Raw genomic sequence first — 13330 nt, forward strand, 5'->3', positions numbered from 1 at the left:
ACTGGTTTTCTGAAGGTTAACATTTGGTTCCATTTTCAAAGTTCGCGCCTAAGTTACAGAGCCACATCTATCAGCCACTGTTAGGGGATTTTCTCGAAATCTGACGATTTAAAACAAAAATCTCCTATAAGCCCATATACCGTGCATATTTGTAAATGGTATGGAGGACACCACGTAATTTGTTCACTGTTATTTGATTTTCTTTTAAACTGGCTTTTAGAAGTAAATGAAATTTTGCAGAGCAAAACTACAATAAATATCCCTTATCCTGCCAATGCGGCACATGTTCTATGAGCCGAGATACAAAATAAATTATTGATAAATAAATCCCGCCATTTAATCTTTTCCCATCCCCTTCTCTGCTACGCTAACTCATCGACTTTAATGACGTATCGATGTATCGCCTTGTTTCAAATTATCGATAGTAACATCGATGTTCTTACAGCTGACCGAAGCAATAGAAGTAAATTAATTAGTTAATTTCGCCTGTTATTAATTACATTAATTATTATTATTATCATGGCCCGTCACCTGTGAGCCCCCAAAAGGGCGACCAAAATGAAACATCTGCCGGCGACGAGCGAATGCGGAAAGCAAACATCGACATAACACGTCAACAACACGTCGGGGTCGGCGAGCAAAACATACACGACGAGGAGGCCATACGGCTCGGGATTACGTTCGCAGAGCATGTGTGATGGCCACCACAAGATCCGCCGGAGATGGAACCCCTACCGCTGAGCCAACATCCGCTTTCAGGAAACTCTCCACGGCCAGCGGCGGTGGGATCGCACCAGGAGCGCCCAGCTGGCAGAGCTGCTATTACTGCACCCGGGAGCACTTTAAGACCGTCAGCGACTTTGTGAAGTGAGTAAGCGAGTTAAACCATAAAAACATCTGCTCCACGAGTGAGTACGCTCCAAATGGAGTCATATTTAGGGACAGGTTGAGTACTGTATAAGAATTTGCTGTACTCGATTATCAGAAAAGGTTTGCCGGTGTTTCTACGAAACTGGTAAATAGGTAAACAGGTAAATTTAGGCAGCAGGTAAAAGCAGGTGTTTTTGTAATATTTACATAAGTACAGTCGATGAAGAAGAATAGAATTCGGAGTAGACAAACTCACTCAGAGTGTAAATAAACACCTCGCATTGCTTATTTAACAAGCAAATAAAAGTTAATAATTAATTATATCTCTCTTTCAGTCACCTACGAACTCGACACTGCACTCGAGAAGGCGGCTCCTTTGTGTGTCGCTATGGCTTCAATGGCGTTTGTGCCTCTCTTCCATTGGATGGTGTCTCTGATCGCGACTACGACGCCCATGTGGCCAAGTATCATGTGAATCAGCAGACACGCGAAATGCCACCAGAATGGGGAGTCTACTCGGCAGCCCAGAACCTGCCGGCCGTGTTGAACGATCCGTCTCGCGGCAAACAAAGCAATCTATTCACCAAGAAGTGGGGCGAACACTTTGTGGATCGAAGTCATGTGCCCGCCTCATCTCGCCTACCAGACATCACGCATGCTGATTTTTCCGTATATCTGGGAAGCATAGGAAAGCGATACCGCTGGCATGAGCGTCGACAGCAGCAGTTGGAGCGAGATAAACCCATGGAAAATGGAGGACAAAGTGCGCTAGGATCTGGTGGACAGACAACACCCACACATATAGGCACCGTGCCGGAGATCTTCCTGAAATCACAGCTGCAACTGCATCATCCAGCCACCTTTAAGCAGGTCTTTCCCAATTACATGCAGACATCCGCTTCCACGCCAGAAACGCACCAGCAGACTGGCCGGCAGTTGCAGGAACAACTGAGTCACTACCTGGACATGGTTGAGGTGAAGATCGCACAGCAGGTTTCGCAGAAATCCGGTGCCTTTTTCCACGCCATGACTACGCAACATGCCATTTTAGCCGAAATGGAGCAGGCGGCGGAGCAGGTGCGTCAGCTGAGAGGAGCATTATCGCAACTGCACAGCCACTCGGTGGTGGACAGCTTTAAGGTGCTGCGTTACGCCCAGCGAAGGCAGCACTACAACCTGACGCTGGACAAACTCCGACTGATGGCCACTGTGCACAAGACGCAACCGATGTTGCAGCTCCTTCTGGGCACTCAGGATTATGTTGCCGCTTTGGACCTGATAGGAACCACCCAGGAGATCCTTTCCGCCGAGCTGCTTGGCATTCACTGCTTCAAGCACTTGCCCATGCAGCTCAGCGAAATGGAGAAGCTGATCGACAAAATGCTTACCACGGAATTTGAACGTTACGCTGCCTCGGATCTCAATCGACCGCTGACGGATGGCCTCAGGGAAACGGATAGCGTTTGCGCCGAAGAGGATAAACTGGTGGCCATAGTTATGGGACTGCTGCGCAAGCAAAACTTCTCCTTTGTCCAATCCTATCAGCAGGAAGCCATTGCCACCATAAGAGCCATCATCAAGCAGCTGCTGATTGAGGTATTGGCACGCAGCGACAGCGATCAGGAGATCAGTCTCACGGGTCACGGAGAGCAGGCCTTGGAGCTCACCCTGCCCGAGTGGATTGCCCTGTTGCAGCGCTCCAGTCAGGCTTTAGTTTCCATTCTCGAACGCATAAAGGCCGTGGTTGGCATCATGCAACAAACCGCAGACGCCGCTGTTGGAGCTCAAGATGCTGTGAATCTAATAGATTCCGAAGCCTTTCTCAGTCCTGGACATCATGAGCAGTTGCATTCGCAGCTGCAGCAACTCCTTCAGGCTGTCTGTCATTACTGCCATGAGCGTTGCGCCAACATTGTCTCTCCCCAGAGCTTGGAAAAGAGTTCTGCTAGCGAACAGGAGCTCATCCAGCTCTCGGAGATTGTGGAGCAGTTTGGGGAGACCACGAGAAGCATTTGTGGAGTGGCCAGTGTGCCGCTCCAGTTGGCCTTAAAAGTGCAGGCGTCGCGATACGCTCAAAGATTTCATTCGGAACGAAAGCAAAAGTTATCCTTACTCCTCGATCAGGAACGCTGGCGACAGGTGGATATACCTCATGAATTTCAACGGATTATTGAACGAATGGCTGCCGGGGATTACGCCAAGCCGGAGCTGGGCAACCTAATTAGCAATGGTGGAGGCAATCCCGTGCTTCTGGTGGAGGGAAAGCAACCATATACCTTGGTCAGCGCTTCGCTGATGCTCATCAGGATGCTGTACGAGTACGGAGGCAGCGCCCAGCGGCTGCCACTGCTGGCCAGCTATCATGCACGCAACGTAGTTGACCTCCTGAGATGCTTCAATTCACGCAGCTGTCAACTAATCATCGGAGCTGGAGCCATGCGAGTGGCTGGCCTGAAGACCATTACCAGTACTAATTTGGCTCTGGTTTCACGGGCACTCCAGTTGGTCCTGTGGCTGCTGCCCAAGCTCAAGGAGCACTTTCAGGCGATGAGTGGTTATGAGGCCATCGAAAGGGACTATCAGGGTCACATCAAGGAGATCGAGAACAAGATCCATGGCATTGTCTCGGAGCGGTTAGCGGCACAATTGGATGCCTGGGAGGCGCGTCCGCCGATACCCTCCCAAACGTTCCGCCACATCTCCCGGCATCTGGTGAAACTCCATGAAGCCATCGCTGGAGTGTTGCCCGAGGCACAAATCCATGAAATCTATAGTGTGGTTCACCGCAACTTCAAGGATAAACTGCGGGAGCAGCTGCTAAAGCTGAATGTCAACAACAACGGTGGACCACAGCATGGAGTGGTCACCTCAGAGCTGACCTTCTACATGGAGACGCTGCGCACACTGAAAGCTCTTCCCGCCGAGCAGCTGGACAACGGGATTCTGGAGGAGATTTGGCTTTACTGAGCACAGCATTCCAGAGTATTCCACTTGTTTGTTATTTTTGTTTTATTTATACGATTATGACCGTGTGTCTACTCGCGTTTTGGTAGCCCATTTTTGTGTGTAGATTTCATATTTTTATTTTCCGCCCCATAGAGTAAAGGAAAAGGCGCACCTTTTCTCCTCCGTTACGCACTTTTTTAATACTTAAGCGTAAAGTCACTGAAACGGCTTATGATTAAAGAATAGTAAATAATCAAAAGTAGTTAATGGTGTAATCAATGGTGGGAAATATATGTTTCCTTATTCCTTAATTTTATTTCAGTATTAATTTGAAATATTTTTTCCGACAAGTCATAGCACGAATGATAAGGGTTTAATCAGTAAATTTGTATAATTTTTTAAATGATTTTAAATTGTTTTATTAATTTTATAAAAGACAGCTTTGTATATATTATGTGGTATCATTTTCCAGGTGTAATTATAATCAATTATGAACCACATTCACTTAAAATATAAATAAAAGTCCTATAGCCTTATTTAATAATAATAAAGAAAATTAAATACATTTTTATGTGTTTTAAAGCTAGTTTAATTTATTTTTAACAATTAATTCAAATGGTTTTGTATTGCCATTCACATCGAACAACGTTGCCAGACCTCCAAAGTTGCCAATGGCAACCGTTAAAAACCACAAACATTTCGTTTCGGCTTTTCTTTTCACTTTTCTAATGCGATGCGCTTGCCGCAGATATTTCACAGTCTACACAAGCGTCTTCAAAAAATGTTTGAAAAGAATAATGAGGGAGGGGAGAGTGGTACACCCAGCATTCAGGACATAGCTGGCCGGCTGGCGGAGGAGCAGCAGCGACTGCGGCAACTGGAGGCCACCACGATGCCCAAGGAGAGAACGATATTAGTCCTGGGAAGCAAATGTGTGGTGAGAAATCTTAGGAATTAAATTATTTAAAAAAGAAATGCTTCTTTATTGTCATAAATCTCTTGTTTTTCCTTCCAGGGCAAAACCACGGCTATCAATAAATACTTTGACCGCGAGGAGCACACAACGCGGCCCACTCTCGCCCTTGAATATAGCTTCGGTCGCAGAATCGGTAGTGGAAAGTCACCTCAGGTCATGAATGTGTGGGAGTTGGGCTCCCTCGAGAATGCAGAGCAACTCCTAGAGGTGCCCATGAGGACACATGGATTGCAGCAGTTGGCTGTCATTATAGTATTGGATCTCTCACAGCCACAACGTTTCTGGACTGATTTTGAGTGTGCCTACAAGGGATTACGGGATACGGCCCAGAAAATGATGGAAAAGTTGACCCCTGACCTGAGGGAAATGTTGGAACAGCGAACCCTGGAACGAGTGGGTCAACAAGGCAAAGAGGATCTTGGTAACCAGGAACCACTACCCTTTCCGGTTGTTATTGTTGGTGGAAAGTATGATATCTTTGCTGGATTGGATCCCGCTGTTAAAAAGCACACCTGTCGGTGCCTTCGATCTGTGACCCATTTGATTGGTGGAGCGTTGCTATTCTATTCTCAAAAGATACCCAAGTTGGCCAAGGTACTAAGGGACACTATAAGTCATATGGGATTTGGAAGTCCTATTCATCCGTTTCGCTCTCATGTCACGGACTTTAATGAACCTCTTTGCATTTGGTTTGGAACGGACAGTTGGTCGCTCATTGGGGATACGGGAGCCCAAAGTGTGGAGGGAATTGGAGCCACTTTTGGGGCGGATGTACCCCAGTTGCAGTTGGAAAAGCAGAAGCTGCAGGAGATCCCAGATCCGGCTAAAGATCCGGGATTTAAGGAGTCCCTCATTGATGAGATGCGTGCCCAAAAAAACGAGGAACTCGCTAGCATTATGAGGGATGTCCTCCTTCGGGGAAAGTTTGAAAGTGTCTCGAACTAAGGTGACTCAGGAAATCCATACAGCATATTCAAAGTATTAAAAACTAAATATTCAGTCCTTATTATGATGTATCTTTTGTTTTTAAATGTAAATCGTATATAAAAAGTTGATCAAAGTAATCTCGGCCATTTCGGTTTGTGTTTTCACTGCTAAATTGGTAAAATGTCTCAGCCTGTTGCTGCTAAGGCTCGTGTTATTAAGATCCTGGGCCGCATCGGAGCTTGTGGCATCCATACCGAGGTCCAGGTGCAGCCGCTCGACTTTCCCAAGATGCATTTTCGTCGGAGTGTCAAGGGACGCGTTCGCATTGGGGATATCATCGATTTCGTGGACACCGAATTAGCAGGACAGCCGTCGTGCAGGAGCCACAGTAATTTTGGTGAAGTGGAATCCGCACTGAAAATGCACTTTCAGGACACCAAAGGCAGTAAAACTGAAAAGTAACGCAGATTAAATTAAACTCTTTGAAAACAAGCGATAAAATTTGGTCAGGAATTTTGAATTATGGCAAATTATTTAAGTGCAGAAATGCTTATAAATTCAATATAAATTTTCCCTTTAATGGTTCACATTAGAAAACTTAAAAATCGCGCCTTTATTATTGAATTTCAATAGCTTTTTAAACTTGCCATTCTTTTACACAACTCTGGCAGCACTCTGTTTTGGGGATATACCGTTAAATGGCGCTTCTCAGCTGAGTGCAAAAAAAGCACCCTTGCTCCATCTCTCTCTCTTGCCCTCTCTTTTGGGGAGCTCGGGCTCCAAGCGGCGCCAGCAGCGACGCTGCGTCGAGGTCGGCTGTTTATGCCTTTCATATGATGAACTTTTGAATACGTAAATAAAAACAATGACTTATTTATGCAATACATACAAATTCAATAATTGATATTTAATAAAAATGCCAGAGTATTCTAAATCCACTTTTAATCAAGCAACAAAAAAGTTGAACAAATTCCATGTAACTTCTTCTGGCCATCATTTAACGCCATTTGCATTTACTTCCTTGAAGTTGCCACCTAATTTGTACAAGGTGAAGTTAGCCGCGCTTCTCCATTTCCATGTTTATTTTTCGTGTGCATGTCTTTCCGCTGTTCTTGAAATAATTACACGAATTAGACTTGGCATAAACTTAGTCATAGTAAGCGCTGCCTTCGCTTCGGTTTCGGATTCGCTTTTGAGCTTCAGCTCACTTGCTGTTAACTGTTCTCGCGTGGCGGAGCTCTTTTCCGCGCTGCTCTCTCTGGCACCCGTTCGCAGGCGGCCGTGTGTGTGTGTGCGTTTGTGGTGTGTGCGAGCGAGTGTGCGATTTGTTTGGTGCAAATCTTTGGCATACAAAATAATAACTCCCGGTGCAAGTGGTACGAAATAATTATGAATAATAGCATTCCAGAAACAAGTGCACAATTTGGCCCTGAATCTGAATTTAAATAATTGAAAAGCTGCTGCTCAATGGCAAAACTCTCCGGGAAACTTCGCTCCGTAAAGTTGCTGGCTGCTGTTGTTGGCGTTGTGTAATCAGTCCGAAACGGAGTTTCTTGCTTTTGTTTGTTTTTCTCGGCTTTATTTTGGGCCACAGCAACAACAATAACAACGAAGCCAAGTGCAAAGTACAGAAAACATGTTTAAATTGCTTTGAGGCTTGGGAGTTTAATACAACAACAACAAAAAAAAGCTGCCGAAAACGTCAAACTCTACACACAAAAGTGAGAGCTCCAGTGAATTAGCACAGGTGAGTTGGAATAAATATTTCACAGGCACACAAACACACACACACACACATACAGTGAACCTACTACTGTGCTCCAATTTTCGTACTCCTCTTTTGGTGCCACAATTATGTTTTTTTTGGTGGGTCACAATAATAAAAAAAACCAGCACAGCCCAAAAAAAAAAACACCAAATTATTGATTTTCTTTTCAGAGGGAGGCCCCCTTCGTTCTGGCGCTTTTTTATTTTATTTTTTTCCTGCGATTTTATTCCTTCACGTGAGCGTGTGTGAGTGTGCGTGTCAACTGTACGGGTGTGTGTGTGGGTGTATTTAATCAAGAACAGAAACCGTTTTTCTGCAGCTCCGTCAGCTTACCGTTGGCTGAGCCGAACAGCCGCATTTGCATTTTGTCACATTGCCAAGGCAACGCCATATGGTCGCGCGATCTGATGCCCTTTCGGGATTAGTCGGGTCTATGTCGCCATCACAGGGACCTTGCGTTAGTCGCTCGCTTCCTACTTCCTTTTCCGGTTTGAGATAGAGCTAATAGCGAGTAACGAGTGGCAATTAGCAGGATCGAGATCCGGTCAGGGGTAGTTAAGGGTCTTTATTTATATATCAGGATAAAATGGTAGTTACTCAGAAGCAGTTAATAAATATACGAATAACTGCATGTTAATTTAATTCAGTATTTTTAATGGTAGGTTTATTATTTTGAAAGTTATTTTTATAAAAAGCTACCTATATAAAATATAAATAAATTTACCAGAAGAAAGTAAAAATACTGTACATCACACATTCTTATAAATATTTAATAGATTATTACCAAAAATATAAACAGTTAACAGATTTAATATACATTTGCTAATAATAGTAACATCGGTAATAAAAAAAAAATTTAGTTATTAATTAAAAGAGTATTTAAAACTGAGTCTTTTCCTTGGCCTTGCTTTTCATTTATTTTTTGTTGATTCCTTATTTTTTGTTGCTTATTTTCTTGGATGTTTATGTACATTGGACTTGCGACGCATTATTGGGATTTCTTCCTCGTTGACAGTCTGTTTGTTGTTTATTTTGGTGTTTTCATTACTGGCACGCGTTTGTTTCTGTTTCTTTGCTTTTTATTTGTATCCTTTGACCCCCTCAACGTTGTCTTTAAAAAAACACAAAACAACTGTATAAAGTTTTCTGTCGAACATTGATTTCATCGCTTCTCGTGATGACATCAAGAGACCGAGTTAATTTGCCTTATTTGGTTATGCCCACGTTTAGAATTTGAATCAGAAGAATAGCAACATTAATTGCCGCAAGCTCTTTTTTTGGCTCCACGAAAAAATAACAAAAAATCAAAGCAAAAAATCGGTAAAAATGTAATTTATTTTTTTATTATTGTATCTGAAGCCGTGACCTGAGGGCGTGAAACCAAAACGTATTTAAGCTTCGTTAGTCGGCTGGTGGTTTTTGTGTCTGATGATTAATCATAATAATATATATTAAGACCCCTAAGTCCATGCTGTCGGCATTGTCGGCGGTTGGTAACAGTATTATGTGCATTTTGGCATTGGTTACTTTCGAAAAAGCCTTTCAGCAAATACAATAACCTTACTTTATATACCATATATATTATAATACATATTCATAAATACAGATAAAAGCATGGCCAATGACTTGCACTCGAAAATGTTAATTGAACCATGAAAGAGCGTGTAAATTAGAACTTTACTTATATATATTTACATATAAACACGCTAAAAGTGAAGATAAATAATACAGAAATCTGCTAATTAAAGCTTCAAAACTGGAATTTTGAACACAACAAAATATAATAAAGATCGAGTGACAAATGATGGCAGCACAAAAAAAAAAGAAGTGTGAAGCGAAGATCAAGCAACAATTTAATCAACTTTATGATCTCCAGTTGAATAACAAAAACAAAATGGGAAAGCAATCGATTCAGGGCGCAATCAACATTTATTATTAACTAGCTGTACCCTACCACGTTTCTCTGTGGCATATTGTGGTTAAGAGGGCACTTCTGAATACATCAATGTTCCGGCAAAATCATCTTCCTGGCATAAGGTGAAGAAGGCAGTCAGAGTTGTCGCTGGCGGATTCAGGACTCTTTCTTGCACATTTAGTTCTGTGAAATAGATACGTTGACCATTCTCCAAATGGACTGCCAAGTGAACTAAAGCTGGATGGCGTTCATGAATGGGGAACGAACAAATTCTCCATGCAACCTCGTTGCTGCTTTTGTATCTTCCAGCCTGGTATTGAGATATTTCATCGACAACTCGTACTGCATTGCTGTCCCCATTTTCTGCCTGAACACCAAAAACTGCCATATCGCTGCCTTTATTCACGTACTTGCAGATATATTTAATCGATTTCACGGAATTGCAATATTCTACGTTGATGTGCGCTTTGTATGATTTTGACAATAGTGGTGAGTATGGAACCACCCAACGATTGTCTACCTCAATATCACCAATTCTCATGTTTAAAGTTGCCGAAGTCCCTCCATCTTCACTTGACCGTCTCCTATACAGAGGATATCCATCGTCCCCTGTTACGGTGTTGGCTGTAAATGCTCGAGGATATCGCTTGGAACACTTCCCGTCTACCATGCATGTTCTTGATGACAACTGCATGCAAATCTGTATCAACCTCTGCCCGTGGAATCTCAGCGCATATCACATTGTCAATTTTGTCTGGAGTAATTTTATCATACAGCCAAATCAGTATGTGCGCATGCGGCAATGCTCTCTTCTGCCATTCTACTGAATACATCCAGCACCGCTCAGATCCCAAAACTCCATGTTTCACAATGAAATCCATCAGTGACTTGAGCTTTTGTCTAAAAACACGGGCTGTGATGTCATGCCTATCCCTATATGATTGTCCAGGAAATAACAGCTGAACTATCTCGTCCCAAGCTGGATTGCATGTGAAGGTGATAAATAAGTCTGGACGGCCGTAGCAACGAACATATGCCTGGGCATCTTGAGCATATTCATGCATGTGGTTCGGACTACCTATGTATGAGGATGGCAAAATCGTGAGCTTTCCAATGTTGGTTGTATTACGGTCATTCATCACAGCATCCCGCAAATGGATATATTCCTCGGACCGAAGTTTCTTCTGATTCAATCGGAGGAACAGCAAACGTTGTTTCAATTTTTGCATACATATCGACAATGTACTGATGAAACAACTGACGACATTTCAATATATGATTGCAATCGGTCCTCCGAACCATTAACCTGTATGAGTAAAAGTTCATCGCGCAGCCGCGTCTCTCGGATGGAGGCCCGTTCTTCGTCAGTCATATTCGTAATCTTACGTCTTTTTGCTTCTGTATTGCGAATACGACGACCCAATCTCGACTTCTTTGGTGACTTCGTTTCTTACTGAACCTGAACAAAAAATAAAATTTGTATCTCCAATTTCTTCTTTCAATATGTTTTTAATATTTGACAGGAAATGCTTTGATTTGCTTGTAGAGGGCGCAGTAGTAGGGGCACGGGGAAACGCTAAAAAAATAGATATATTCGCAACCGCAGATAAGCTATCAACATCAAAAGTAGTCAATAACCGAGCTGGAACCTCAACGCATCTTCTCTAAAAATTTGGGCATAATCGGTTCAGAACTTTTCAAGTTTCTTCTTTCAATATGTTTTGAATGTTTGGCAGGAAATGCTTTGATTCAGCTGGCTGCCTGTAGATGGCGCAGCAGTAGGGGCACTTGGAAACGCTAAAAAAATAGATATATTCGCCACCGCAGATAAGCTATCAACATCAAAAGTAGTCAATAACCGAGCTGGAACCTCAACGCATGTTGTGTAAAAATTTGGGCTTAAACGGTTCAGAACTTTTCGAGTCTATGAAGGATGTAGACACGAACAGAGCATTTTTATATATATAGATTGTCAAATATAATTTAAGATGGCAATTTGTCGGCAGAGTGAATTATTACTCTTTTGTCTGCCTGGCAACCAAGATGCGATTGGGGTTTGGATGGGATAGAGAAAGATACAATTTGCATACAAATTTCGCGGAAACTTTTTAATTGGGACATTGCGGGGATTATAGAATGTCCTAGGGGATTATAAAGATTAATCGATTCAGTTTTGTTTATAGTTTGGTGAAGAATTGAAATTTATTTTAGACCTTTAACTTATATACTATTAAACTTTAACAGGAAGATTTAGCTAAGCCAGAGTTATAATATTTTACCCTTTCACTGTTTTTTGCAATCATGTATGATATGATTTAAGCCCTGGTAAAGGCTTAATTAATTTGCATATGTATAATTTTTATGATTTAATCAACGGTGATAAGAGTCTAATTTATGGATTTAATCAACGCGTAATCCCTTTATTTACCTACTTTTTTGTTATCGAATTTAATCAATTTAGTTCTGTTATCACTATGATAATCCGATATTTCCCAGAAAATTACCTAAATCAAAGTTATCTTAATGATTCCATTAGGAAAAATATTAGCATAACAATTAATCAATCTTTTCGCCACAAAATTAAAAATTTTTTGTTTTATATTATAATATAGTTTTATAGGACAGTTTTTTTTTCGATAAATCAATGTTTAAAAAACTCATTCTTATCGAAACATAAGTCATACTCCCACGACGGCAATGTCAATTGTTTTTGATAAAAACACAAAAGAAAACCGAAGTTAAACCACTCAAGAGAATTAAAGAAAATCTTGGGGAAAGTGTTATTTTTTGTATGGTTTGGTGTTTGATTTATTATCACTAACGAATACATCATATGGTGGGTGTGTGTGTGGTCTGTTTGTCTAGAAATTTATCAAGATTTCGAGGACGTGGCTGCATACAATTCCAGACAGACAGGAACAAGCTTCTTTGTCAATGGGCATGCTCGTAAATCTAATGGTATCTGCAAGATACAAAGATACATTCGCAATATGAGCGCATTATGTGCATAAATATTACAGATGCGTCTTCGAAGCGAATGGCAAATGTCATCTGTCATTGGAAATGCAAAGGCATGATGTCAAATGTCAGCAAAGGATAATGGAACATAATACCATTAACTGATCGATATGATTGTTATTCCAAAGGAGGTTCGATTTCGAAAGGGTATTTTGTATGCTTTACAATTTAAATTATTCTGTAAACTATTTATTATTATGTTCAAGATTTCAACTGCAGTTGCATTTTCCCAATCTCAAGTTTTCCCAGATTGCATCCACTTTTTTTATAGCGGAAACTTAAAGTTACCTTTACATTAATTAACTACTCCCCAACCATGACCAGACTGACCCTCGGGGATGCCCCTAACTTGGTTTAGGGTATGGAACACAAAAAAATCAGTGCCCTGGTGCAGTAAAGAGGTAACCCAGTTGCCTGGAGCACAATGAACTGCCATAGTCGAGAACCGGGCGAGGAAATGGGTAGCGACAGCAGTCGCAGCTCACTGAAGCATCAAACGACCAAAAAGGTGACTTAAAGCTGCTACCCGGGAGCCTTGAATCAACAACTTCCGATTCCACTCCGCCCAGCAATTGCATTCTGTGTGCGTGCCGAACAGAAGAGCGAGAAAACGTGAACGGGTACGGGCTACATCTACATCTACGGAATACGTGTAAGAGTATACGAGTATCTGGCAGATACAACATACATCCATTCATTCATTCTGCTGACGGAGCGCCATGGTCATAAATGAGCAACCAAGCACGACAGCGATGCGGCATCCCACTTAGAGAGAGACTGAATGGATGTGGATATGCTCCACCTTTCTTTCCCCATGCATCTCACCCACGGGTAACAGATATTTATATATATATAGATATAGTATATACGAGTGTATGTTGACGGTTGACAAACGCAAAGTGTGCATAAC

At 42.1% G+C, this 13330-nt stretch overlaps 4 protein-coding genes across 5 annotated transcripts in view; all 4 read left to right on the forward strand.

Moving 5' to 3' along the window:
- The first annotated feature begins 407 nt into the window (after nucleotides 1-407).
- scat (VPS54 subunit of GARP complex scat) lies at nucleotides 408-4078 on the forward strand. Its single transcript, XM_020952101.2, has 2 exons — nucleotides 408-867; nucleotides 1206-4078. Exons 1-2 carry the CDS (start codon nucleotides 698-700, stop codon nucleotides 3835-3837), a joined length of 2802 nt encoding a protein of 933 aa, XP_020807760.2. The 5' UTR covers nucleotides 408-697; the 3' UTR covers nucleotides 3838-4078.
- A 313-nt stretch (nucleotides 4079-4391) lies between these two features.
- Nucleotides 4392-6324, forward strand: LOC110183763 (cytoplasmic dynein 2 light intermediate chain 1). Its single transcript, XM_020952120.2, has 2 exons — nucleotides 4392-4753; nucleotides 4832-6324. Exons 1-2 carry the CDS (start codon nucleotides 4550-4552, stop codon nucleotides 5735-5737), a joined length of 1110 nt encoding a protein of 369 aa, XP_020807779.2. The 5' UTR covers nucleotides 4392-4549; the 3' UTR covers nucleotides 5738-6324.
- On the forward strand, nucleotides 5797-6324 carry RpS28-like (Ribosomal protein S28-like). The gene has a single exon (XM_020952155.2). It carries the CDS (start codon nucleotides 5900-5902, stop codon nucleotides 6179-6181), a length of 282 nt encoding a protein of 93 aa, XP_020807814.1. The 5' UTR covers nucleotides 5797-5899; the 3' UTR covers nucleotides 6182-6324.
- Nucleotides 6325-6906: 582 nt separating this feature from the next.
- Nucleotides 6907-13330, forward strand: part of numb (NUMB endocytic adaptor protein) — a 30949-nt gene continuing 24525 nt past the window's right edge. Inside the window, exon 1 of one of the 2 annotated variants that reach the window (XM_020952128.2) lies at nucleotides 6907-7466. The gene's annotated coding sequence lies outside the window, so the exon portion shown is untranslated. The remainder of the gene's footprint in view (nucleotides 7467-13330) is intronic. The other variant, XM_020952127.2, reaches the window with a different exon arrangement.

This window comes from Drosophila serrata, unplaced genomic scaffold (assembly GCF_035046125.1).
Source record: "Drosophila serrata isolate PLE 108 unplaced genomic scaffold, ASM3504612v1 contig_240, whole genome shotgun sequence".
NCBI lineage: Eukaryota > Metazoa > Arthropoda > Insecta > Diptera > Drosophilidae > Drosophila > Drosophila serrata.